The 24,636-nt window shown below is 45.5% G+C and overlaps 1 protein-coding gene across 6 annotated transcripts in view; it reads left to right on the top strand.

Moving 5' to 3' along the window:
• B4GALT4 (beta-1,4-galactosyltransferase 4) overlaps nt 1-23,548 on the top strand; it is a 46,103-nt gene extending 22,555 nt beyond the window's left edge. For 4 of the 6 annotated variants that reach the window (XM_044284102.1, XM_044284101.1, XM_044284100.1 and 1 more), the window contains exons 2-7: nt 2,987-3,420; nt 9,212-9,444; nt 9,702-9,889; nt 11,419-11,541; nt 15,472-15,576; nt 22,939-23,548. In XM_044284102.1, the coding sequence (XP_044140037.1) occupies nt 3,150-3,420; nt 9,212-9,444; nt 9,702-9,889; nt 11,419-11,541; nt 15,472-15,576; nt 22,939-23,074 (1,056 nt within the window). In that variant the 5' untranslated portion in view covers nt 2,987-3,149 and the 3' untranslated portion in view covers nt 23,075-23,548. Of the gene's footprint in view, nt 1-352; nt 417-814; nt 932-2,986; nt 3,421-9,211; nt 9,445-9,701; nt 9,890-11,418; nt 11,542-15,471; nt 15,577-22,938 lie in introns of those variants that run through there. The other 2 variants (XM_044284105.1, XM_044284104.1) reach the window with 2 other exon arrangements.
• The last annotated feature ends 1,088 nt before the right edge of the window (nt 23,549-24,636 follow it).

Below are 24,636 nucleotides of genomic sequence, written 5' to 3'. Positions count from 1 at the left end.
CTATGCCCAAAAAAGTGTGAACTAAAAATATTTCCTATGCGGTGAACGTCGTAACAGAAAAAATTAATCACAACCGCGCGATGTATATCTTGTGGCTCCTGGTAGTCATACATTTTTTTGGGGGGTTTTCGGCTCTTTGTGTCCGTAAAGTTGGCCACCCTTACAATATACACACACATAAACACATTTTATTTATTTATTTTATGCACTTATATAGCTACTATATTCCACAGCGCTTTACAGACATTGGCATCGGGCTGTCGCCAGTGGGGCTCACAATCTAAATTCCCCATCAGTATGTCTTTGGAGTGTGGGAGGAAACCGGAGAACCCGGAGGAGTACACGGGGAGAACATACAAACTCCATGCAGATGTTGTCCATGGTCGGATTCAAACCGAGGACCCCAGCGCTGCAAGGTACCAGTGCTAACCACTGAGCCGCTGTTGAGGTCATTTATCAAATTGGTGTAAAGTAGATCTGGCTGATTTGCCTATAGCAACCAATCAGATTTCACCTTTCATCTTCCAAAGGAGCTGTGAGGAATGAAAGGTGGAATCTGATTGGTTGCTATGGACACCTCAGCCAGTTCTACTTTACACCAGTTTGATAAATCTCCCCCATAATATATACATATAATATCACATCACACATATGAATGTACACACACATGTCAGTGTATACACGCGCTCTCTCTGTACAGCAGATCTCCCGAGTAGTAAGTCCTGTCGGTTGCTCTTTGTCCCTTCCTTGTGGTGTTTGGGCTGTCGTCTAGAGGCCGACCCTCCTCCCCACCAGTTACTCGCCTTACTGGTCACAGGGGTGGGGGATAGTTTTTCCAGGCTTCTTGAAGCGTTAGTTTTCCTTTGGCTGTCACCGAGTGACGAGGACACAATAGAGTGTCAGCTCATGGGCCTGAGTGCCGGCGGAGCAGGTACTGTGCGGTATATATGTATTACTACTTATCTAACTGTATAAAGGGCACGTAGATTCCAGAGCGCTGGCCACATGAGCTGACCATCTACTCCGGGGTGATAAATCCTCAGCTTAGTGTTAGTTTGCACAGCTGTGTGCTCCATGGACTGCTCGTTCTCACGTCTGTTTGTGGACTGTCAGGTAACATTGCTGTTTTATTGCTTTCTTTTATATTATTGGTGACGTCTCGCCCACTTCACTGTATTCCCTGCCAATCTTGATGGGAAATCTGCAGAAATCCCGGCTCATGTGACTGTGCCCTTAGAGGCTGACTTAGTCTCCCTGCGGCGCCTCCACAGGGGAAGCAAAGAATTACACAGTTTTATATTGGTATCAAGTGGCTGAGGATGTGGCCCTCGCTCTGTATTCTCCATAGGGGCTTGGAAAGGGCAGCCCCTCATACATTCTCATCAATTTCTAGAATTTTGTGGGTTTTTATTTTTTTATCGTTTGAAGGCATTTATTACTTTTATTGCTCCTGTAATTTTTTTCGAGAATTTCTATGTGTCTTTTTGGCTTCTTAGAAAATGAAGATCCGGGTAATTGCGTTGGCAGAGTTCCCTAAGGGAGCGGTCAAAGGAATTTTAGGTTGTAGATCCTTTTAGAAGAACTAAATCCTGTTGGAACCAATTTCTGAATACTGAAAAAGGGGGTCTCCAGAAAATCATTGCTGAACCCAGTCTTACATGTTCCTGCAGATTTTGCCCCTACTCCCCCCAGTAGTAGTCCACATTTCTCACCTGCTGATACTGCATTGTCTCCCCTAACCCACGTAGTCCCATCTGTGGTCTTCCCCCTACATAGTATCATTGTATCCCATCAGTGCTTTTCTCCTCCCCCAGTAGTCCCAGCTGAGTTCACCTTACCTGACCACAAATAGTCAAAGAAAGTCCTCTACCCCAATAATTACAACAAGTTCTCCAATCTTCCCCAATATTCAGAGCAGGACCTCTACTCTTAATAATCACAGTAGGGTTTCCACCCTTTCCAAGTAGTCAAAGCAGGTCCTCTACCCCTGATAATCACAACAGGGTCTCCAATCTTACCCCAATAGTCAGAGCAAGTCCTTAACTCCTAATAATCACTACATGGTCTCCAGTCTTTCCCCAATATTTAGGGTTTCCACCGTTCCCCAATAGTCAAAGCAGATCCTCTGCCCCTGATAATCATAACAGGGCCTCCAATCTTCCCCCAATAGTCAGAGCAGTTCTTAGGTCCTTTGCCTTTAATAATCACAGTAGGGTTTTTAACCTTCCCCCATAAGTCATAGCGCAACATTTTTATAGAGGTAAAGATTTATTCCAATCTGGAAAGATGTGGAATGGAAAATGGTTGTAATCTTAGCAGATATCAGTCCACAGCGATGACCACAAGTGAGAAACCGCTGAGACCAATCTGCAGTACACGGCACGACCATAACCATGTTTGCCGAGCCTTCTCTATATAGACAATTGCACTGCTCTGTGGAGTGCCCCATTTAGGTGACTAACAAAGGTGCCTTGAGTTGGACCCTCATGATTCTATGGATAGGCAAAATCCCTTTAAAGGCAGGGTCCAAAAGCCTTTCCTAATCTCTTCCTATCTTTATAGCCACCTGAGCCGTTATTTTTCTGATACAGATCTCCAAATCCTCTGCATAGACATAAATGATAAAACATTATTAAAATTCTGTCTGACTTCAGCCACCACCAGGGGGAGCTCAGGAGCTTACTGGTTGTACTCAATAATAAATCTGTTTGCAGTGAGCTCCCTCTAGTGGTGGCTGTGGGAAGTCATAATTTTATCATGGAGCTTCATGTCTTTTTAAATGATATGCAGTAATTTGCCATTCAGGATTCTAGAAAAGTTGGATGACATCCTCCAAGGAGGCTGGAGGTCATACTGGTTGTCACCCAGCTTTCCTAGAAACTGGATGGTTATATTTTTTTAGGAGGCGTTATTCTATCAGTCTGTGGGTGTTCAAAGTGACAGATAGGGCCCTGACTAATGATATGGTTTTCTTCTATATGTGCAGGTCAGGTTCTCCGGATGATGGCTATGAGATGTGAATTGCTCTGGTCAGCCTGTTGTGGGATGGATGTTCTACGTGAGAGGTCGATGAGGTAACCGGAAGGAGTCGCTACCAATCTCCAGTACGTTTGGTTCCCGTTTTTTGGACTGGAAGAGTAGTCGTAGCTATGGGAATGACCAGCACCGTTGGGAGCTTCTTCTGCAAGATCCGCTTCCTGCTTCTTATTGCTGTGTGTATAACGATCGTAGGCTGGGCCACCTTCTATGTAAGGGAAAGTACACGCTACACCCCCAAATTCAGAACCTCATTGGACAACTTCTGGAAATACCCATCCTCAGAAAAGAAATTTGAAGGGAATAGACCTCCGCCTGCTGAGGAACACATTGCCCTGAGTGAAGCAGACGTGAAGATCTGCCCGGTGCTGTCCCCGCAACTCAGTAAGTTTATAGCGATCAGTGGAGTCCGTGTATCGGGGCTCCCAGAATGTTAAAGGGGCTGTGCAGGCACCTATCCTCAGGATAGGTCATCAATATCTGATTGGTGGGGGTCCGAAACCTGGCACCCCCGCCAATCAGCTGTTTGAATAGGAGGCGGTGCTCCATACGAATGCTGCTTGCTCTTTATTAGGCCTCCTGCACACGAACATTATTTTTATTTTTTTTCCGTTTACATTCAGTTTTTTTGCGTTCCATATACGGAACCATTCATTTCAGTGGATCCGCAAAAAAACGGAAGGTACTCCGTATGCCTTCCGTTTCCGTATTTCTGTTTCGTTCAAACATGGCCTATTATTGCCTGCAAATCACGTTCTGTGGCTCCATACAAGTCAATGGGTCCGCAAAAAAAAACGGAATGCATTCGTATGTCTTCCGTATCCGTTCCGTTTTTGCGGAACCATCTATTGAAAATGTTATCCCCAGCCCAATTTTTTTATGTACTTACTGTTTAAACATTATTGTATGTTTCCGATCTGTAAAAAACGGATCACAAACGGAAGCCAAACCGAAAAATGTAACAGCGGAACGGAAACTACTGAAACAAAAAAAAAACTGAAAAACTGATCTGTTTAAAATGGACCGCAAAACCATACGGTTGTGTGCAGGAGGCCTACATTGTGCGTCCTCTCCATTGCAGAGGCGGTGCAGAGTAATTACAAAGACTCGCACCGTTCAAGCCTTTACACTGTGCCTCCGAGACAACGGGCAGTGTAAAGAAGATGAAGTAGCGCTCGCATGGAGTGCTGCCTCCTCGTGAAACGGGTGATTGGTGGGCATGTCAGGTGTCGGGCCCCCACCAGTCACATGGTGATTTCTTCCCGAGGATAGGTAATCGTTATATACTGCCTACACAACCCTTATAACCGCCCTGTTCCCCTTTAATTATCCTTAATTATCCTTTACACCTGTGATCTCCAACCTGTAGCTTTCCATCTGTTGCGAAACTACAACTCTCAGCATGCTCTGACCTGACACTAAAGCGCTGTGATGTCTTGTAATAAGCATGTTAAACTTGTTTTATAAGGGTGTTGCGTCTTCATACACGTTCACACAGTGTGCAGTCTGACATTCAGCATAAACCATTCCTGTCTTCCAAATAAGAGGACTGTTCTTTGTAGTCTAACTTGTTTATTGGTCAACAGATCGTACATATGTGATTGATTATATACGATTGATTGGTAAAACAGGATTGTTTGATAAAACTGCAAGAACGCAAATAACATGTATAAGATAGCATGTACTATAACATTTGCATTAACAGTGAAAGCCCATGGTAAAATGGCTGCCTATACATAGGATTACATGTCTAACATCTAACAGTTATAACTCCCTGAATAACAATTACAACTAGCTGAACAGCTCTGCATAACATCATGTCCCTGAAACAAAAGTAGATCTCTCACCAGATATGCTTATACAAGGATGGTGGAGTTTGAGAAGGAGACATGCAAAAGGACAGCTCTGAACTATGTCCTGGAGACTGGAGACTTTTCTCTTTCCCAGAATGCTTTGTACTCCCACAATGGAGTAGTATTGTAACAGGAAAAACAGAGTGTAATAATGGGAACACCACTAGATGGTGCTATAACCACACTAAACACTTTAGAAATACCAAGACTGAGGCAGACGTGATCTGTAATGACTCTCTAACCCTGCTGCGCAGAACAAGGGTGTGGATAAGCAACATCGAGATTGATTTCATAGGGGTTACTAGCCGAGCCGCTCCTGCCTCTTATTTGATGGGTTAAACAAGGGTCACGTTTAGTGTTCACGGAAATAAGAGAAGAGGGTAACGGGACAAAATGCACCCCACATTTTGTTCCCCATTTCCCCCCCGAATATGGCAACACCCCATATGTGCTCAAAAAATGATGTATGGGCGCACAGCAGGGCTCTAGAGGCAAACAGCAAAATATGGATTTTGCTAACCTAAATTGGCAGACATGGATTTTAGGTGCCATGTCGCATAAAAAAAATTCCTGAGTTCCCCAAAAATTAAAAACCCCAAGAAGTTACCCTCGTACGAACATTTTTAAGGATTCACCATGACTTCCTGAAGTACTGGGACCCTCCCCGGCCTGGCTTTGAAAAATTAGGGCCTTGATAACCACCTCTTGGAACTGGAGGAACGTTCCTGTCTGGCCTGCCAAGTGAAATAGCACGTACGCATTGCACATTGCCACCTGTACAATGTGTACTGCCAGCTTTTTGTACCACACTTTCGTTTTTCGTGTGGCACTCTACGGCTTCAGAATTCGATTTGAAAGTCCCCCCCCCCCTCCCATGTGCCTGTTGTAGTCCAGGATACAAACTGGTTCGGGGGTGGGGGTTGTGGTACCTCGTACAGGAGCGGGGGAGCTGGCGTTAGTCCCTCTTGTCCTTGTACTTAACCACTAGCATGAACAGGGGTATGCTTGTATAATGGTTCTCCACATAGAGGTGGTAACCCTTATCCAGCAGTGGGTGCAGTAAGCCCCACACAAGCTTCCCACTAAGGCCGAATGCACACGACCGTGGAACACGGATGTGAGCGGTCCGTGGTATCCCGGCCTGGCATCCTGCTGAGAGCAGGAGCGCACGGCGTCATTGGTTGCTATGACGCCATGGGCTTAGTGCGGCCGCTGCACTACAGTAATACACTCGTATAGATCATACCAGTGTAGTGCAGCGGCGGCATGAAGCCCACGGCGTCATAGCAACCAATGACGCCGTGCGCTCCTGCTCTCAGCAGGATGCCAGGCCGGGATACCACGGACCACTCACATCCGTGTCCCACGGTCGTGTGCATTCGGCTTAACTCCTAGGATGGCGGGGCATTCTGGGGGTTCTATCCTGGAACCTTTTCCTTCGTAAATGCGGAACTTGTGGGTGTACCCGGAGCTACTCTCACAAAAGTTTGTAAATCTTTATGCCATACTTTGCCCGTTTGCTAGGCAGGAACTGGCGGAATCTAACCCTCCCTTTGAAAAGTAACAGGGACTCGTCTACACTGACATGTTTATCAGGGGTGTACACCGCAGCAAACCTGGTGTTAATGTGGTGAAGGACGGGCCTAACCTTGAACAGACGGTCAAATGCCGGGTCGTTTTGGGGTGGGCGCTGTGCATTGTTGCTGTAGTGTAGGAATTTCCGAATAGACTCAAAACGCTCCCAGGTCATGGTCTGACTGTAAATTGGAGTCTGGTGGAAAATGTCCGAACTCCAATATTGTCTGACGTTTGGCTTCCTTACCTCACCCATATGCAGCACGAGTCCCCAAAACGTCATCATCTCTGCTGCACTTACTGGGGTCCGACCTAGGGGTCTAGCGTATGGCGAGGTAGGGTTCTGAGCTATAAATTGTTGGGCCTACAAATTGGTTTGGGCCACCATTACATTTACAAAATCTTCAGAGAAGAAGTTTTTGAAAAATCTAGTTCAGTGAAGTCCAGAGTCTATCTGTATTCTGGAGCTGCCCTCAAGTTTGGGGCTGATAATCGGCAGGGGGTGGGGTCCATATGGGGTCACTCTGGGGGGATACCTCCACTGATACCCTGGGGCGCCTTCTAGAGGGTCCCTCATCAGCGGATGATGGTGATGATGGGGTAGAGGAGTATAGGAAAGTGGCATCCTCTTCTCCCTCACTGGCAGACTCCATATCGAAGGCAAGCATGGCGTATACCTCTTCAGCTGAGTATAGTCGTTGGGACGGACGGGCCAATTTTATTTTATTTTATTGGGGTGTGAAATGTGTAAACCTTTTATTTAGTGTATGTAGTGTTTTCACACGTGAAGAGGCTTGTAATAAATTTGAAATATAGAGAAAAGGATTAGAGGAAAAAAAGTATAAAAATAAATAAATTTGCAGGATGCATGCATGCACAAAATGGATGTTTCTGATCAGCGCTCAGCAGGTGCAGGACGCACGCATACAGATATTATGTGCGTGAAAAAATCTACACTAAAACTACTTAAAATTGATTTCTATTTTACACTAAATGTTGTTTTTACACCCCAAAAAAAATCACAAAAGTGACCATAAAAAAAAAAGGTACTTATTGGTGCTCAGGGCTGCAGAACGCACGCAAGCTGATGTGTGGTGCGTCCGTGCAGACACTGCAGTATAAAAATGTACTGCAGATACAAGAAAAAGAACACTGATCTAAAAATCAACATATAAGTGGGGGATAGGGACAGGGATTAGGGCTTGGGAAGGGGGGGGGGTAGATTAGGGATCTGGTACTTCTGCTGCAAAAAAAAATAAAAAATCACTGCAGCAGATGTTCTTCTTCTTTTCGCAGATACCAGTAAGCAGTGGTGGTGCACCACAAGTACCAACAAGCAGCACAGAACCTCTCTGCCTTTCGCAGCGCTGGCCAAGCACTGGAGTCCCCTGCCTGACCTCGGAGGAGACCGATGCTGACTAGTTCCGCACAGGTCACGCTTCCCCCGCAGCTTCAGGCGCTCTGATGTGTTGGTCTTCATTGACCGGCCAGTCGCAGCGCTTGGAGCTGCATTGGGGTGGAAAGACACCATAATGCCCTTACCCCTGCCAGTAAGAGCAGCCATGGTGCCCCGATTCCCCCTGACCTGATCCTGCCCTTAGCACCCAGCGGACCTTGCGCGGGTCCTTAAGGGGTTAAAGTAAGCCAGCGAGAATAAATATATAATATAAAAGCTCTGTGTCCAGAGATGTGGATAAGGGGGGCGGACGGACGGACGGACGTATATTTTGTTGATGCGTATATTCTTGGAATACCCCTTAAAGTTTGTGATTTGATTTCAAGCAGTTTATCCTATATCTGAAATATTTGCGGATGGATACATTTTGCCTGCACTGATACATTGTAGCAAACTATCAGGACGAGAGAGATTTCAGCTGCTTGTGTGTTTAGCTGGCGGAGGATTGCCTAGACCGGATACAGGGGTGAGAAGTCTTAGGCCTGTGCAACATTTTTAATCACTGGATGTCGGAAGGATTGGTCCGTTCACTGACGGCAAGCAGAGATTTTGAAAATAGCGAGGAATCCAAACACAAAGGGCCAAACTTATCCTTAAGATTTGGCACTATAGTGAAAAAGTCGCAAATGGCACGCCTTGAACCATACTTATACCCTACCGATGACCTCACTGGGGTTTTCTCGGATTCGCAGCTGTCAGGACACATTGGCTGCAGTGGACCTATCCCGATGTCCTGTAGGTGCTGTACATACCTCCGTCCACCCCCTCCTCTCACAGGGCTCCATGTCACTCCCCATATCAACCAACTCTAAAATCAATATCCAGATAAAGGGTTCTGAGCAAATACGGCATTTAATAGGCGATTAACCTTTTGTGAACGAGGGCATAGCGGGGGAGGGGAGCCATGTGTATGACGAGGATATTCACCCTATAGAGGACTTTATTCTGTTCAGCCCGTAATTCTCTTCTGCTTGTAGGAACGCTGGCTGACAACCATTGTGACCGCCGCCACATCACATGTTAGGGTTGTCACCAGTTAGAACAGTCCTGCCTAGTAATGTACAAGTACGGTGCAATATTGGAATCCTTTGCCTTTTAAGAGTCGGGGTAAATCTGGGTGCTAACCCAATGTGGGTGTCAGATATTGACCGTCTGGTAGTCAGTTCTGGTGCCTTGTTTCTGCCGCTGCAGCTGCTGCCCCATGTGATCACTGCAGCCAATCACTGGCCACTGTGGTGAGATTGTGTAGTCGTAGTCATGAAGGATATGAATATATATTTTTTTATTACAGAGGGGATTGTGCCGCTAACGTTTCCACCAAACCTAAGTCTGGAGGATGTGCAGAAGAAGTATCCTATGGTGAGCAATGGCTACTACCAGCCAGAGACCTGCAGAGCCCAGCAGAAAGTAGCCATTCTGATCCCGCACCGGAATCGGGAGAAACACCTCATTTACCTGCTCGATAACCTACACCCGTTCCTCCAGAGGCAGCAGCTGGACTACGCCATTTACATCATTCATCAGGTGGGAAAATAGAGTAGAGGTGCGAGTTTTCCAGTTATACTGGTTCTTACTGGACAAGCAAGCTTGTCCTGAAATACTCCCCTAACCGTTTTACTGTGCTCCGGTGATGCAGGGGGCAGATAGTGTTTATTTATTTTTATTTGTTTTGTGCATCAGTGCCTGGTGCAAAGGGGACACTTCCCAGAATGCAAATCGCCAGAACAGAAGAGATTTCAGCTCTGAAGGTGCAGAATTGTGCTTTATTTTTTGTCTTGCAGGCTGGAGATGTGAAATTTAACCGAGCCAAGCTACTGAACGTTGGGTACTTGGAGGCGTTAAAAGAAGACAATTGGGACTGCTTCATATTCCACGACGTGGACCTGGTGCCGGAGAACGACTTTAACACTTACCTCTGCGACAGTGAACCAAAACACCTGGTGGTGGGCCGCAATGCCACCGGATACAAGTAAGGAGGATGGGGGTGTCCCTCCAGATCTGTTCTCACTCCTGGTAGATGAAGACTTCCATTGTCCGCCTGTCATCATGGAAGCGGATACTTAGAGAAAACACAAAGACATCTTTCTCTGCAGGTCCATGAAAATTACCGTGGTGGAGGAAAGATATAGAAATGTTTGGTATGCAGAGAGTAGGTGAACAGAGGGGCCATTACTGACTGTTACCGTAGCACATGATGGGTAATTTAATGAACAGTCTGAGAGGGGGGGATAGAGAAAGCGAGAGAGGGGCGGGATAGAGAAAGCGAGAGAGGGGCGGGATAGAGAAAGCGAGAGAGGGGCGGGATAGAGAAAGCGAGAGAGGGGCGGGAGAGAGAAAGCGAGAGAGGGGCGGGATGAGAGAAAGCGAGAGGGGGGCGGGATGAGAGAAAGCGAGAGGGGGGCGGGATGAGAGAAAGCGAGAGGGGGGCGGGATGAGAGAAAGCGAGAGGGGGGCGGGATGAGAGAAAGCGAGAGGGGGGCGGGATGAGAGAAAGCGAGAGGGGGGCGGGATGAGAGAAAGCGAGAGGGGGGCGGGATGAGAGAAAGCGAGAGGGGGGCGGGATGAGAGAAAGCGAGAGGGGGGCGGGATGAGAGAAAGCGAGAGGGGGGCGGGATGAGAGAAAGCGAGAGGGGGGCGGGATGAGAGAAAGCGAGAGGGGGGCGGGATGAGAGAAAGCGAGAGGGGGGCGGGATGAGAGAAAGCGAGAGGGGGGCGGGATGAGAGAAAGCGAGAGGGGGGCGGGATATGAGATAAGGCTACTTTCACACTAGTGGCAGGGAACTCCGGCAGGCTGTTCCGGCGGGTGATCCTTGCTGCCGCTAGTGACCGTGTGCCCGCGGACTGCCACTCCGTTCGACGGCAGCGCACGCCGAGAGGCAGCCAGAGTCCCCTGCCGCTTGTGTGAAACAAGCCATAGATGGATGGATAGATAGATACAAGATCATGTGGGTTTTAGATCCAACGTTCTGCTCTCATTTTTCATACAGTTCAGGGCTTCCTATTTCTGATACAGAGCTTTGGCTACTTTCACATCTTCGCTTTCTCTTTCCGCTATTCAGATTTGTCATAGGATCTCAGTACTGGAGGAAAACGCTTTAGTTTTGTCCCCATTTATTGTCAATGTGGACAAAACTGAACTGAAGGGGACGGAGTCACCAGAATACATTCCGTTCCTTTTTATTGCCCATAGCAACCAATCTGTTTCAACTTTCCTTTTTCAAAGCTCCCCTGGAAAATTAAAGGGCAACTAAGCCAGATTTCCGTTGCACCAATTTTGATAAATCTCTCCCTGTGTATAAATGATAGGCTCCTGAGCTCCCTCTGGTGGTGGCTGCAGGCAGTCAGTTTATCATTTTGGAATTTGCACAGGGGGTTTGGAAATCTGTGTCGGCAAAATGGCGCTCTGGCACCTATCAAGATATAATAGGACATCAACCTCCACAGAATTGGGAACCTGTTTGGACTGCCCCCCTGACTCCCGTCCATTCTTCCTCCTAGGTTATGGTATAAAGGCTACTTTGGAGGAGTCACTGCCATGACCCGGAAACAATTTTCCAAGGTGAACGGCTATTCCAACAACTACTGGGGCTGGGGCGGCGAGGACGATGACCTGCGATACAGGTAAAGGCCTGTGGGGGGAGCTACAGCATGTAGATTACTGCTCCTCCATAGAGAGGACTTCTAAATATCCATGTATCTATGTACAAAAATTCTGTTTGTCCTTGGAAAGAAATAGTTCTGGCTCCACCCAGCTGCCAGACATGTGACCTAAAGGCTCAGCTCTGATTGGGTTACTGACCTCTGAGCATCCCCAGCTGGAACATTTCTGGATGCAGCTTTATGTGTGAATGGAGAAGAATATATCCTGTAATGCAGCATCAGCGGAAGATAAGTAAAGTTATTACTGGAATGTCCCTTTAAGGGCTCATGCACACAAACGTATTTTCTTTCAGTGTCCGATCCGTTTTGTGGACAGTGTGCGGAACCATTCATTTCAATGGGTCTGCAAAAAAAACGGAAGTTACTCTGTGTGCATTCCTTAAGGCTTGCGTGAAGCACGTGCTGTGGACCGCAAATTGCGGGCCGCAATGCACGGGCACCAACAGTGGCCTAGCCGCATGCGGATCCGTCCGTTCCGCAAAAAGAGCAACTTCTATCTTTTAGCGGTGCAGAGGCGCGGAACGGAACCCCAGGAAGCACCCCGTAGTGAATGAGCCCTTATGTCCGTATTTCATGTCCTATTATTGTCCGCATTACAGACAAGGATAGGACTGTTCTATTAGGGGTCAGCTGTTCTGGAATGCACACAGACGTCATCCGTATTTTTTTTGCAGACCGCAAAATACATACGGTCGTGTGCATGATCCCTTAGAGGGAGTTTTCCTCTACTGTGCGTGAACAAAATGGCCAGAGCGTGCTCCCGAGTAACAGTACGTGGCCTGCAAAGACGTCCAGCTCCCAAAGCTTCACGTGGACTCGGAGACGCAGGTTATAGTGTCCGTGCTGTAATGCGTATGTTGTTAAAATGCCACCGATGACGAGAGGGATCATAATGGCTCCTGACAATCAGATAGGAACCTGAGGTAAAGTCTGCTGCAATTACTGCTTATCTTACCAGTGCCGCCATATAACTGCACATTCCCTGCCTGATGACAGCTGAGTCACTGCAGGAAGCTATTCTAGTGCCAACGCTGCTCAGTCATTTCAGGATGTTGCGGCAGGTCTTGGAGTCCATAATTTCTTCACTTTTTAACCCCAGAAGTAAAGATTTTAAATATGGCGCTCGAAGGTGCTCGATGTATCAAGCATCAGAGGCCTGGGGATAATGTCTGCAACGGTCAATAATGGCGATTGCATATATTTAACACTCTAGATGCGGTGGATAAGCGTGCCCACAGCATCTAAATGCTGAAAAACCAGAAGCATGCGCTTCCAGGTTAGGACTGGGCCCCCCATGCGGCAATCGGGTGAGCCGTTCCTTCTCTCTGCGCTGGATGTCTGAAGAAACCCAGCGTATCAGAGCTGCAGTTCCTATAGATGCCTGCAGGTTGCAGAGCTCCGTAGGATAACCGCAAATAAACTACAGTCTAAGAGTACTTTCACGCTAGTGTTAAAGTTTTCCGGTATTGAGTTCCGTCCTAGGGTCTCAATACCGGAAAAAACGCTTCAGTTTTGTCCTAATGCATTCTGAATGGAGAGCATTCCGTTCAGTATGCATCAGGATGTCGTCCGTTCCGTCCATTTTGCGGTATTTAGATGCTGCCGTATTTTCTCCGGCAAAATTCCGGAACACTTGCCGGAATGCCGGATTGGGCATTCATTTCCATTAAAAATGTATTAATGCCGGATCCGGTACCACGTGTTCAGGAAATTGACGGTTCCGGTTTTACGGTTTCAATGCATTTGTCAGGCGGATCCACATTCGGACTCGGAAACAATTGGTATCTGTTTGCATATGGATTTCCAGATCCGGAAGGCAGTTTCGGCAACGGAACTGCCTGCGGTATTCTTCTAACGCTAGTGTGAAAGTACCCTAAGCTGAAATAAATCAGAATGTTGCATATTATAGCCTCCTAAAAAAAAAGTTAAAAAAATGCAAAAATTTTAAGCACCCCTCTTTCACCAGAATTTAAATAAAAAAAAAACATAATGATCACGGGCATCACCACATCCCGAAATGCCTGAACTAATAAAATATGTGGACAAAAAAATAGTCACGTGGCCTATTCACCCCTTTTTCATCAATTCGCTTAGCCCAAAAAATGTAATAAAATATGATCAAAAAGTCACACACACTTCAAAATGGTATCAATAAAACCTATAGATTGTCCCACAAAAATAAGCCCCTTCACAGCTTCGTCGATATAACAATAAAAAATGTTATAGAATATAAAGTAATATATAAATATAAAGAATACACAAGAATATACTATAATACTGCCTTCTATGTACAAGAATATAACTATTATAATACTGCCTCCTATGTACAAGAATATAACTACTATAATACTGCTCCTATGTACAAGAATATAACTACTATAATACTGCTCCTATGTACAAGAATATAACTACTATAATACTGCCTCCTATGTACAAGAATATAACTACTATAATACTGCTCCTATGTACAAGAATATAACTACTATAATACTGCCTCCTATGTGCAAGAATATAACTACTATAATACTGCTGCTATGTACAAGAATATAACTACTATAATACTGCCTCCTATGTACAAGTATATAACTACTATAATACTGCCTCCTATGTACAGGAATATAACTACTATAATACTGCTCCTATGTACAAGAATATAACTACTATAATACTGCCTCCTATGTACAAGAATATAACTACTATAATACTGCTCCTGTGTACAAGAATATAACTACTATAATACTGCTCCTATGTACAAGAATATTACTACTATAATACTGCTCCTATGTACAAGAATATAACTACTATAATACTGCTCCTATGTACAAGAATATAACTATTATAATACTGCCTCCTATGTACAAGAATATAACTACTATAATACTGCCTCCTATGTACAAGAATATTACTACTATAATACTGCCTCCTATGTACAAGAATATAACTACTATAATACTGCTCCTATGTACAAGAATATAACTACTATAATACTGTCTCCTAAGAATATAACTACTATAATACTGCCTCCTATGTACAAGAATATAACTACTATAATACTGCTCCTATGTACAAGAATATAACTACTATAATACTGCTCCTATGTACAAGAATATAACTACTATAATACTGTCTCCTATGTACAAGAATATAACTACTGTAATACTGCTCCTATGTACAAGAATATAACTACTATAATACTGCCTCCTATGTACAAGAATATAACTACTATAATACTGCCTCCTATGTACAGGAATATAACTACTATAATACTGCTCCTATGTACAAGAATATAACTACTATAATACTGCCTCCTATGTACAAGAATATAACTACTATAATACTGCTCCTATGTACAAGAATATAACTACTATAATACTGCTCCTATGTACAAGAATATAACTACTATAATACTGCTCCTATGTACAAGAATATAACTACTATAATACTGCTCCTATGTATAAGAATATAACTACTATAATACTGCCTCCTATGTACAAGAATATAACTACTATAATACTGCCTCCTATGTACAGGAATATAACTACTATAATACTGCTCCTATGTACAGGAATATAACTACTATAATACTGCCTCCTATGTACAAGAATATAACTACTATAATACTGCTCCTATGTACAAGAATATAACTACTATAATACTGCTCCTATGTACAAGAATATAACTACTATAATACTGCCTCCTATGTACAAGAATATAACTACTATAATACTGCCTCCTATGTACAAGAATATAACTGCTATAATACTGCTCCTATGTACAAGAATATAACTACTATAATACTGCTCCCATGTACAAGAATATAACTACTATAATACTACCCTAGTTTACATTTTCTTCGGGGTACATTGGCTCTTACCTCTTATATTCTTACAGGGTAGAATTTGAAAAGATGGCGGTTGTTCGGCCTCCTCCAGAAATTGCCAGATACACAATGATTTTTCACACCAGAGATGCAGGCAATGAGATCAACAAGGAAAGGTGAGTTTGTGGCCTTTTATAATACGCAGTATACTTCATCTTCTATACAGTGATATGGAGCATGCTGGTATAACCTGGGTATTTCCTGTATAATTATATATGTACAGCTGGTATAACCTGGGCATCTCCTGTATATAATTATATATGTACAGCTGGTATAACCCGGGTATTTCCTGTATAATTATATATGTACAGCTGGTATAACCTGGGCATCTCCTGTATATAATTATATATGTACAGCTGGTATAACCCGGGTATTTCCTGTATAATTATATATGTACAGCTGGTATAACCTGGGCATCTCCTGTATATAATTATATATGTACAGCTGGTATAACCCGGGTATTTCCTGTATAATTATATATGTACAGCTGGTATAACCTGGGCATCTCCTGTATATAATTATATATGTACAGCTGGTATAACCTGGGTATCTCCTGTATATAATTATATATGTACAGCTGGTATAACCTGGGCATCTCCTGTATATAATTATATATGTACAGCTGGTATAAGTTATACACCTTCTTGTATACAGTGATATGGACCATGCTGGTATAACCTGGGCATCTCCTGTATATAATTATATATGTACAGCTGGTATAACCTGGGCATCTCCTGTATATAATTATATATGTACAGCTGGTATAACCTGGGTATTTCCTGTATATAATTATATTTGTACAGCTGGTATAACCCGGGCATCTCCTGTATAATTATATATGTACAGCTGGTATAACCTGGGCATCTCCTGTATATAGTTATATTTGTACAGCTGGTATAACCCGGGCATCTCCTGTATAATTATATATGTACAGCTGGTATAACCTGGGCATCTCCTGTATATAGTTATATTTGTACAGCTGGTATAACCCGGGCATCTCCTGTATAATTATATATGTACAGCTGGTATAACCTGGGCATCTCCTGTATATAGTTATATTTGTACAGCTGGTATAACCTGGGCATCTCCTGTATAATTATATATGTACAGCTGGTATAACCTGGGCATCTCCTGTATATAGTTATATTTGTACAGCTGGTATAACCTGGGCACATAGACTTGTAGAGTGATATTTCAGTTCTATCACATGTGGCTGTATAAGCCCGGGGTCTGGTCGCTCGGACACATGTGCGGAGTCTCCTGGTATTTCCTGAGCTAAGAGCAGGAATTTCTTCACATGGAGAAGAGTCTGTATGGTGAGGAGATGGTGCAGATCCTGGAGACGACCCTGTGATTATGAGAGAAGACCAGTTGTGGCGGAGTAGATACCGGTCACTGATGATTATATGAGCGTTATATGGCACCAGAGGATGTGTCATGCCTCATATGAGTGTATGACCACTGGGTGCTATGTAGATAGATGACACCTCCTGAGGACTATTTCTCCTGTCTGTCTCCTCCGGACTCTCATCGCCATCCACATTCCTGAAGTAGAAGATGATGCACAGTACTAGTCCATGCTCTTATCACAGCCCAGGTGGACTACTGCAACACCCTTGCCTGACACCCACCCCAAAAACAGCCAGCCAGCAGTCTTCCGCCATGTCTGCCGTACATGTTAATCCGCTCTTGTTACTCTGATGCCAGTCCTGACCCCCACGTTATTGTCTTACCTGATACCATCCCATATGTCCCCCATGGTGCTATATATGACCAGTCCTCCTCTATTCTAGTCATCATTTTCTTCATGTCTCTCACGATCAGGACTGGCATTATATTGGAAAGTGCCCCTTTCCTCCATATGCTGTGCTGTCAGGCACGGTTTAGTATGTTAAAGGGGTTGTCCGGGTTCAGAGCTGAACCCAGACATACCTCCATTTTCACCCCGGCAGCCCCCCTGACTTGAGCATTGGAGCAGTTCATGCTCCGATGCTCTCCTTTGCCCTGCGCTAAATCGCACAGGGCAAAGGTATTTTTTGGAGATCTGGTGACGTATCGGGCTCTCCATGGGGCTGCCAGGAAGCCCGGTGACGTCACCAGCACTGATGGGCGGGCTTTAGCGCTGCCCTAGCCAGTAAAACTGCTAGGGCAGCGCTAAAGCACGCCCATCAGAGCCGGTGACGTCACCGAACACACTGCCGGGAGGAAGCTTCCGCCCGGCAGTGTGTTATTGTAAACAAAAGAGCCCATGCCCTGCGCGATCTATCGCATAGCAAGGGAGCGCATCGGAGCATCCTAGCATCAGGGGGGCTTCCTGGGTGAAAATATGGGTATGTCTAGGTTCAGCTCTGAACCCAGACAACCCCTCTAATTGTATGGCGGTATTATTTCAACATTGAATAGCACTTAGTTTAATTTAGCGGCTCACCTCCTTAATTGCTGTGGATAAGGTGCTCTGGCTTTTTGACTCACCGTCCGTCAAACCAGATTAATTAAATTATAGATCTAGACAGGCACACTTAATTTGGGGTAACCCAGAGAGGTCTAATTTATGTCATTCACATATACACTTAATGACCAAGGGTCAAAAGGGGCAGCTGCCCTGGGCCCAGTTGCTCCTGGGGGGCCCAAGGCAGCTGCCTCTTGAGCCCTGCTAGCCACTGCCCCGGGTGTCAGGCTGTCAGCTACACAAGGGGTGCTGCCATGCCATGCCTGCCAGCACTGAGTCCAGGCATCGTACTGTGTTAGAGCTGTGATCTAGGACCTTAGATGACATCATCACCATGTGACCAGTAACCTAGCAATATTACTGGTCACATGGCTATGAGGTCATCACAGGTCCTACCAGCAGTGTTGCAGAAGTTAACTGTGGAGCTTTTTTTGTGTGAAGATTACATCAGAAAACAGGGGCTGTTACGTTAATATACTGTAAACTACTGTATAGTGGGGTGCCTGTATACTGTGTGGAGTGCCTGTATAGTGTGTGTGGGGGGGTCTGTATAGTGTGTGGGTGTGTGGGGGGGGGGGGGGCTGTATAGTGTGTGTGTGTGTGTGTGTGGGGGGGGGGGGAGCCTGTATAGTGTGGGGGGCTGTATATTGTGGAGTGCTATACTGCTGTACTGTATACTGTGGGTGCTGTATAGTGTGGAGTGCTATACTGCTGTACTGTATACTGTGGGGGTCTGTATACTGTGGGTGCTGTATAGTGTGGAGTGCTATACTGCTGTACTGTATACTGTGGGGGTCTGTATACTGTATACTGTGGGTGCTGTATAGTGTGGAGTGCTATACTGCTGTACTGTATACTGTGGGGGTCTGTATACTGTGGGTGCTGTATAGTGTGGAGTGCTATACTGCTGTACTGTATACTGTGGGTGCTGTATAGTGTGGAGTGCTGTACTGCTGTACTGTATAGTGTGGGGGGCTGTATCGTGTATAGTTTGGGATACTGTGAGGTGTTGTATACTGTGGGGTGCTATACTGCTCTACTATATACTGTGGGGTACTGTATAGTGTGGGGTGCTATACTGCATACTGTGGGTTGCTGTATACTATAGGGTGCTATACTGCATACTGTGGGGTGCTGATGTGCACTGTAACACTAGGGTGAGCCGAGCCCTGGTCTCCTTCCTGCAGAGCGGTGCCCACTTCCAGGCCTGAGCCCAGCTGCCCAGAGCACTGATCCTGAGCCCTGGTCTCCTTCCTGCAGAGCGGTGCCCACTTCCAGCCTGAGCCCAGCTGCCCAGAGCACTGATCCTGAGCCGCTGGAGTCTTCAGAACTGGAAGTATTTACAGTCATTCACTGTACGGTGTGTGGATTTTGTGTGTGTGTGTTGTGGTGGAGGCCGTGATTGCCTGCTAAGGTTGTGGGAAGGCGGGATCCAGGGGGCCCAAGTAAATTTTTGCCCAGGGTCCAATCAATATTAGACAGCCCTGCCTGTGTGTGTGTATGTGGTGAACCACTCGTTTGTCTTTAGCAAACGGTGAGGGACAAAAATATTCACTCTCTTGCTTGCCAAAAAATAGATATATATGCATATAATAAAATGAGGCAGGCGAACAGTCCCAGTGGACACTTAGTATAGATGTATAGTACGGTTACAGTCACAGTGCGCTGATTAATATGTCCAGTATAGACCAGCAGACAGATCCAATAGATACTTTGTATCAGTTTGTACCTGGGTGACTCCCTTGTACTCGCAGTGTGCTGGTCTTGTAACCTCTTGTTTACTGTATAAAGCTTACGTTCACACCTGCGTTCTTTTCTTCCGGCATAGAGTTCCGTCGTCGGGGCTCTATGCCGGAAGAATCCTGATCAGTTTTATCCTAATGCATTCTGAATGGAGAGAAATCCGTTCAGGATGCATCAGGATGTCTTCAGTTCCGGAACGGAACATTTTTTGGCCGGAGAAAATACCGCAGCATGCTACGCTTTTTGCTCCGGCCAAAAATCCTGAACACTTGCCGCAAGGCCGGATCCGGAATGAATGCCCATTGAAAGGCATTGATCCGGATCCGGCCTTAAGCTAAACGTTGTTTCGGCGCATTGCCGGATCCAACGTTTAGCTTTTTCTGAATGGTTACCATGGCTGCCGGGACGCTAAAGTCCTGGCAGCCATGGTAAAGTGTAGTGGGGAGCGGGGGAGCAGCATACTTACCGTCCGTGCGGCTCCCGGGGCGCTCCAGAGTGACGTCAGGGCGCCCCACACGCATGGATGACGTGATCGCATGGCACGTCATCCATGCGCATGGGGCGCTCTGACGTCATTCTGGAGCGCCCCGGGAGCCGCACGGACGGTAAGTATACTGCTCCCCCGCTCCCCACTACTACTATGGCAACCAGGACTTTAATAGCGTCCTGGGTGCCATAGTAACACTGAACGCATTTTGAAGACGGATCCGTCCTCAAATGCTTTCAGTTCACTTGCGTTTTTCCGGATCCGGCATGTAATTCCGGCAAGTGGAGTACACGACGGATCCGGACCACGCAAGTGGGAAAGAGGCCTAAGACACAGTTTACTCAATGATATTTGAGAATCTCTGCTCCCTGTTTGAAGGTGACAAAATGTTGCTCCCGTGGCGTCCCACATGGCAGCTTACAGAGCTCCCCTCAGATACAGTGTCTCTCGCTCTCTCCAGCACGGGTAATCGTACCTATATTGCAGCGAGTGGATCCCGGCGTCACACGTGGTCAGGAGCTCTCAGAGTCTCACCTGGTAAAAACGCTCTATGCCTTACCTGCCCGGACTCGCACCATAGTGCTCATATCATGGGTGGAGCGCTCCATATTTCAGAGATGGATTTTCCATATATGAGTAAGTGGGTTCTGGACTCTGTACATGACTGCCAATTCTACCTGAGGGGAGCGCTGTAAGCTGCCACGTGGGACGCCGGGATCCACTCGCTGCAATATAGGTACGATTACCCGTGCTGGAGAGAGCGAGAGACACTGTAAGCAAACACATGGGACGCCACGGGAGCAACATTTTGTTACTTTCAAACAGGGAGTACAGATTCTCAAATATCATTGAGTAAACCGTGTCTTAGGCTACTTTCACACTTACGTTCGGAGCAGATCCATCTGGCGTCTGCACAGACGGATCCGCACCTATAATGCAAACACTGGTATCCGTTCAGAACGGATCCGTCTGCATTAGGCCTCATGCACACGGCCGTGTTCCGCGGCCGAGAGCGGTCTGTGGAAACCCGTCCGGGATTCCTCCCGACAGCATGAGTGCACGGCGTCATTGGTTGCTAAGACGCCGTGCGCTCCCTGCTGCCGCCACAGTACAATATAATACAGTGGTATAGATCATACCAGTGTAATACTGTACTGTAGCGGCAGCAGGGAGCGCACGGCGTCATAGCAACCAATGACGCCGTACGCTCATGCTGTCAGGAGGAATCCCGGCCGGGTTTCCACGGTCCGCTCTTGGCCGCGTGCAAAAAAAAAAAAAAAAAAAAAAAAAAGTCTTAAGTTTAAGTCAAATGGATCCGTCCTGACTTTATATTGAAAGTCAATGGGGGACAGATCCGTTTTACAATTGCACCAATATTGTGTCAATGTAAACGGATCCGTCCCCATTGACTCACATTGTAAGTCAGGACGGATCCGTTTGGCTCCGCATCGTCAGGCGCACACCAAAACGCTGCAAGCAGCCTCCAGAGCAGAATGGAGGCGGAACGGAGCCAAACTGATGCATTCTGAGCGGATCCTTATCTATTCAGAATGCATTGGGGCAAAACTGATCCGTTTGGGGCCGCTTGTGAGAGCCCTGAAACGGATCCCACAAGCAGATCCCCAAACGCAAGTGTGAACGTAGCCTTATACAATAAACAAGAGGTTACAAGACCAGCACACTGCGAGTACGAGGGAGTCATCCAGTTACAAACTGATACAAAGTATCTATTGGATCTGTCTGCTGGTCTATAGTGGACATATTATTAATCAGCGCACTGTGACTGTAATCAAACTATACTAAGTGTCCACGGGGACTGTAACCAAACTATACTAAGTGTCCACGGGGACTGTAACCAAACTATACTAAGTGTCCACGGGGACTGTAACCAAACTATACTAAGTGTCCACGGGGACTGTAACCAAACTATACTAAGTGTCCACGGGGACTGTAACCAAACTATACTAAGTGTCCACGGGGACTGTTCGCCTGCCTCATTTTATTATATGCATATACATCTATTTTTTTTGTCCCTCACAGTTTGCTGTGTAGGGGGTGAAGACAAATTACATGTCAGTATATTCTAAAGCTGGGGTTGAATTGTTTTTTAATATTTCTGATATTCCTATCCTTTTTTAATTTACATTTGTATTGATCAATAAGTGTATATATGAATGACCTAAATCAGACATCTCTGGGTTACCCCAACTGAAGTGTGCCTGTCTAGATCTATAATTGAATAGCACTTATATACAGGTGTTCTATATGGTCAATGTATGGCGGTATTATTTAAAACACACTTAGCAGGGATTTGCTGGTGGAATGGCATTTTGTATATAAGGAGCAGTACTGGCACTGTTATTTTATAATCGCCATAGTTGTTAATGCTGTACTGTGCCGCCACCATTATACTCTGCACAGTGCCAAAGTATATGGTTTAAATACCACCATACAGTGACCAAAAAACAGCTGAAAAGTAAAGCTATCTACTAACGGCACTACAGAATGTCTAAATAATACTGCACATAGAGCATCATGGTATATGGCGGTGTCGTAGATGATAATCTCCATTATTGTGGTACATTTCCAGCATGTCTTCCCTCAGTTGAGTTCCTGCATTACTGTGTAGCCCTAGCCTTTAATGTCAAGCTGTTCTTCCGGACACACAATTATCAGCTACCCACTGCCACCACAAGGGGGCAATCTAGTGGGAGATCTGTATGGACCTTTTAGAGGTGGCAACAGGAAGGTCACTGTGTAATGACAAGAAGTTTTATGGAATATTTTCCTCTCTCGTAGGATGCAGCTACTCAGGAAAGTGTCCAAGGTCTGGAAGAAGGACGGACTGAACTCCTGCACCTACAAGCTGCTCTCCATCGAGCACGAGCCTCTGTACATCAATATCACAGTTGACATAGGAAAACCGCACCACTAGCTAGAAGATGTTACCTCTCCGCTCCGGAACTATCATGGACTTTATCGGATGGTGCTGTTACTCATCACTATATTTATCGGCAGATTTAATGACTGTGGTCGATAAGACTTGCAGCCTAGACCAGACTGTCGGTAATGCAGGCTCCTCGGGGGCGGGGTTTATACACTCCTCAGTAGCATCAATCAAACACTCCGTTGGACCGTTTTCAGTGCAACTGGCCATGTAGACCCCAGCACTGCCTGCCCTAGCCACGACTTAACTTTCGTACTGTAGAACAATCAAAGCTTTATTAGACGGATGTTTGTATACAATGGCGTACGACAAGACGAATATTCACATTCCAGCTTTTTGTTACAGATGTTCTTACCATGGGGTAGACGCTCAGTGATCACCTTTTCTGATGCAAAAATAAGTTAAAATAAAGTATGTTTTCATTTTCAAAAATTTATAGTTTTAAGGGTGATTGGAGAACAACAGATTTTCAGTGTCGTTTGTAAAGTAAACCCCAAAATCGCAAATAATACATTGACTCTTTTCTTGTTGATTTCAGGGACAGGAAGTAGCTGTGTGACAGTTATCGTCAGCCATATTTGCTCTCCTAGGGCTGCATTCATTCTGTCACCGGAGGATAATACTGCCATCTCTTTCTCAGCTCTACCTGGTAGTCAAAAGGAGGGGTTTTCACGCTCTCTCTGTGATCAAATCTGTAGAGGACGAGACCGTTTATTGGTGACCTTTAAGAAATGGCAGCGATGGAGGAAGTAGCTAACTTCTCGTCTGACCTTGGTTTTCAATAAAAAAATAAATTAAAAAAAAGCATGGTTAACACAGGAAATTGGGAAAAAAAAAAACATAAGACATGTGATAAAGATAACAAAATGGATGTTGGAGTAGTCACCCCTGTAGTGGGTTATAACATCGTCCATGTCTCCTTCCCAAAGCCAGGCCAGAAGATTGTAGCAATAAAATCGGTAAAATGGAACCACTTCCAGACACCAGAGAGCCCTATCATAAAACCGAGCGATAGTTAGGATCCTGCGCAAACCCTTCATAGACCTGGCAGAGCCATTGTAGGAGTCCTAATAAGGCTAGCGCCCTTTCCAAACTAGGTCAGACATAAAACCCCCACAATCCGATATACATAAAAAAAAAAATACGTGACCATCTCCATATCTGGGCAGCGCGCGCTTCCTCAGGAGAGCTCAAGCCATTTATCTGCTTCTACTGTATCAAAGTCGAATTGATCACAGCTCGGTAAACAGGGAGCAATTAAAGAATTCACTCAATATTGCCATTACTGCCTCCATGTTTGGTATGCACGTGTGCGGGATTGGATGGCGGTAATACGAAGCTGCTGGGAGGCCCGCAAGAAAGATTGTGAGGCAGAACTGGTGCGCAGCAGATATCGTAAAAAACACATTAACCTATTCACTCGCTTCTCTGTTGCATCAGAGACAAGGGGGTCCTGCAGATCCTGTTTAATACACGTGTGTGCTTTGTGGCAAACTGTTATTTCTTTGGGGGATCAACTCTTGATGAACTGGCCAAATCTTCTGCTACAC

Source organism: Bufo gargarizans, chromosome 3 (assembly GCF_014858855.1).
Source record: "Bufo gargarizans isolate SCDJY-AF-19 chromosome 3, ASM1485885v1, whole genome shotgun sequence".
Lineage (NCBI taxonomy): Eukaryota > Metazoa > Chordata > Amphibia > Anura > Bufonidae > Bufo > Bufo gargarizans.
The sequence above is the reverse complement of the archived record's forward strand: the minus strand, read 5'-3'. Positions and strand labels throughout refer to the sequence as shown.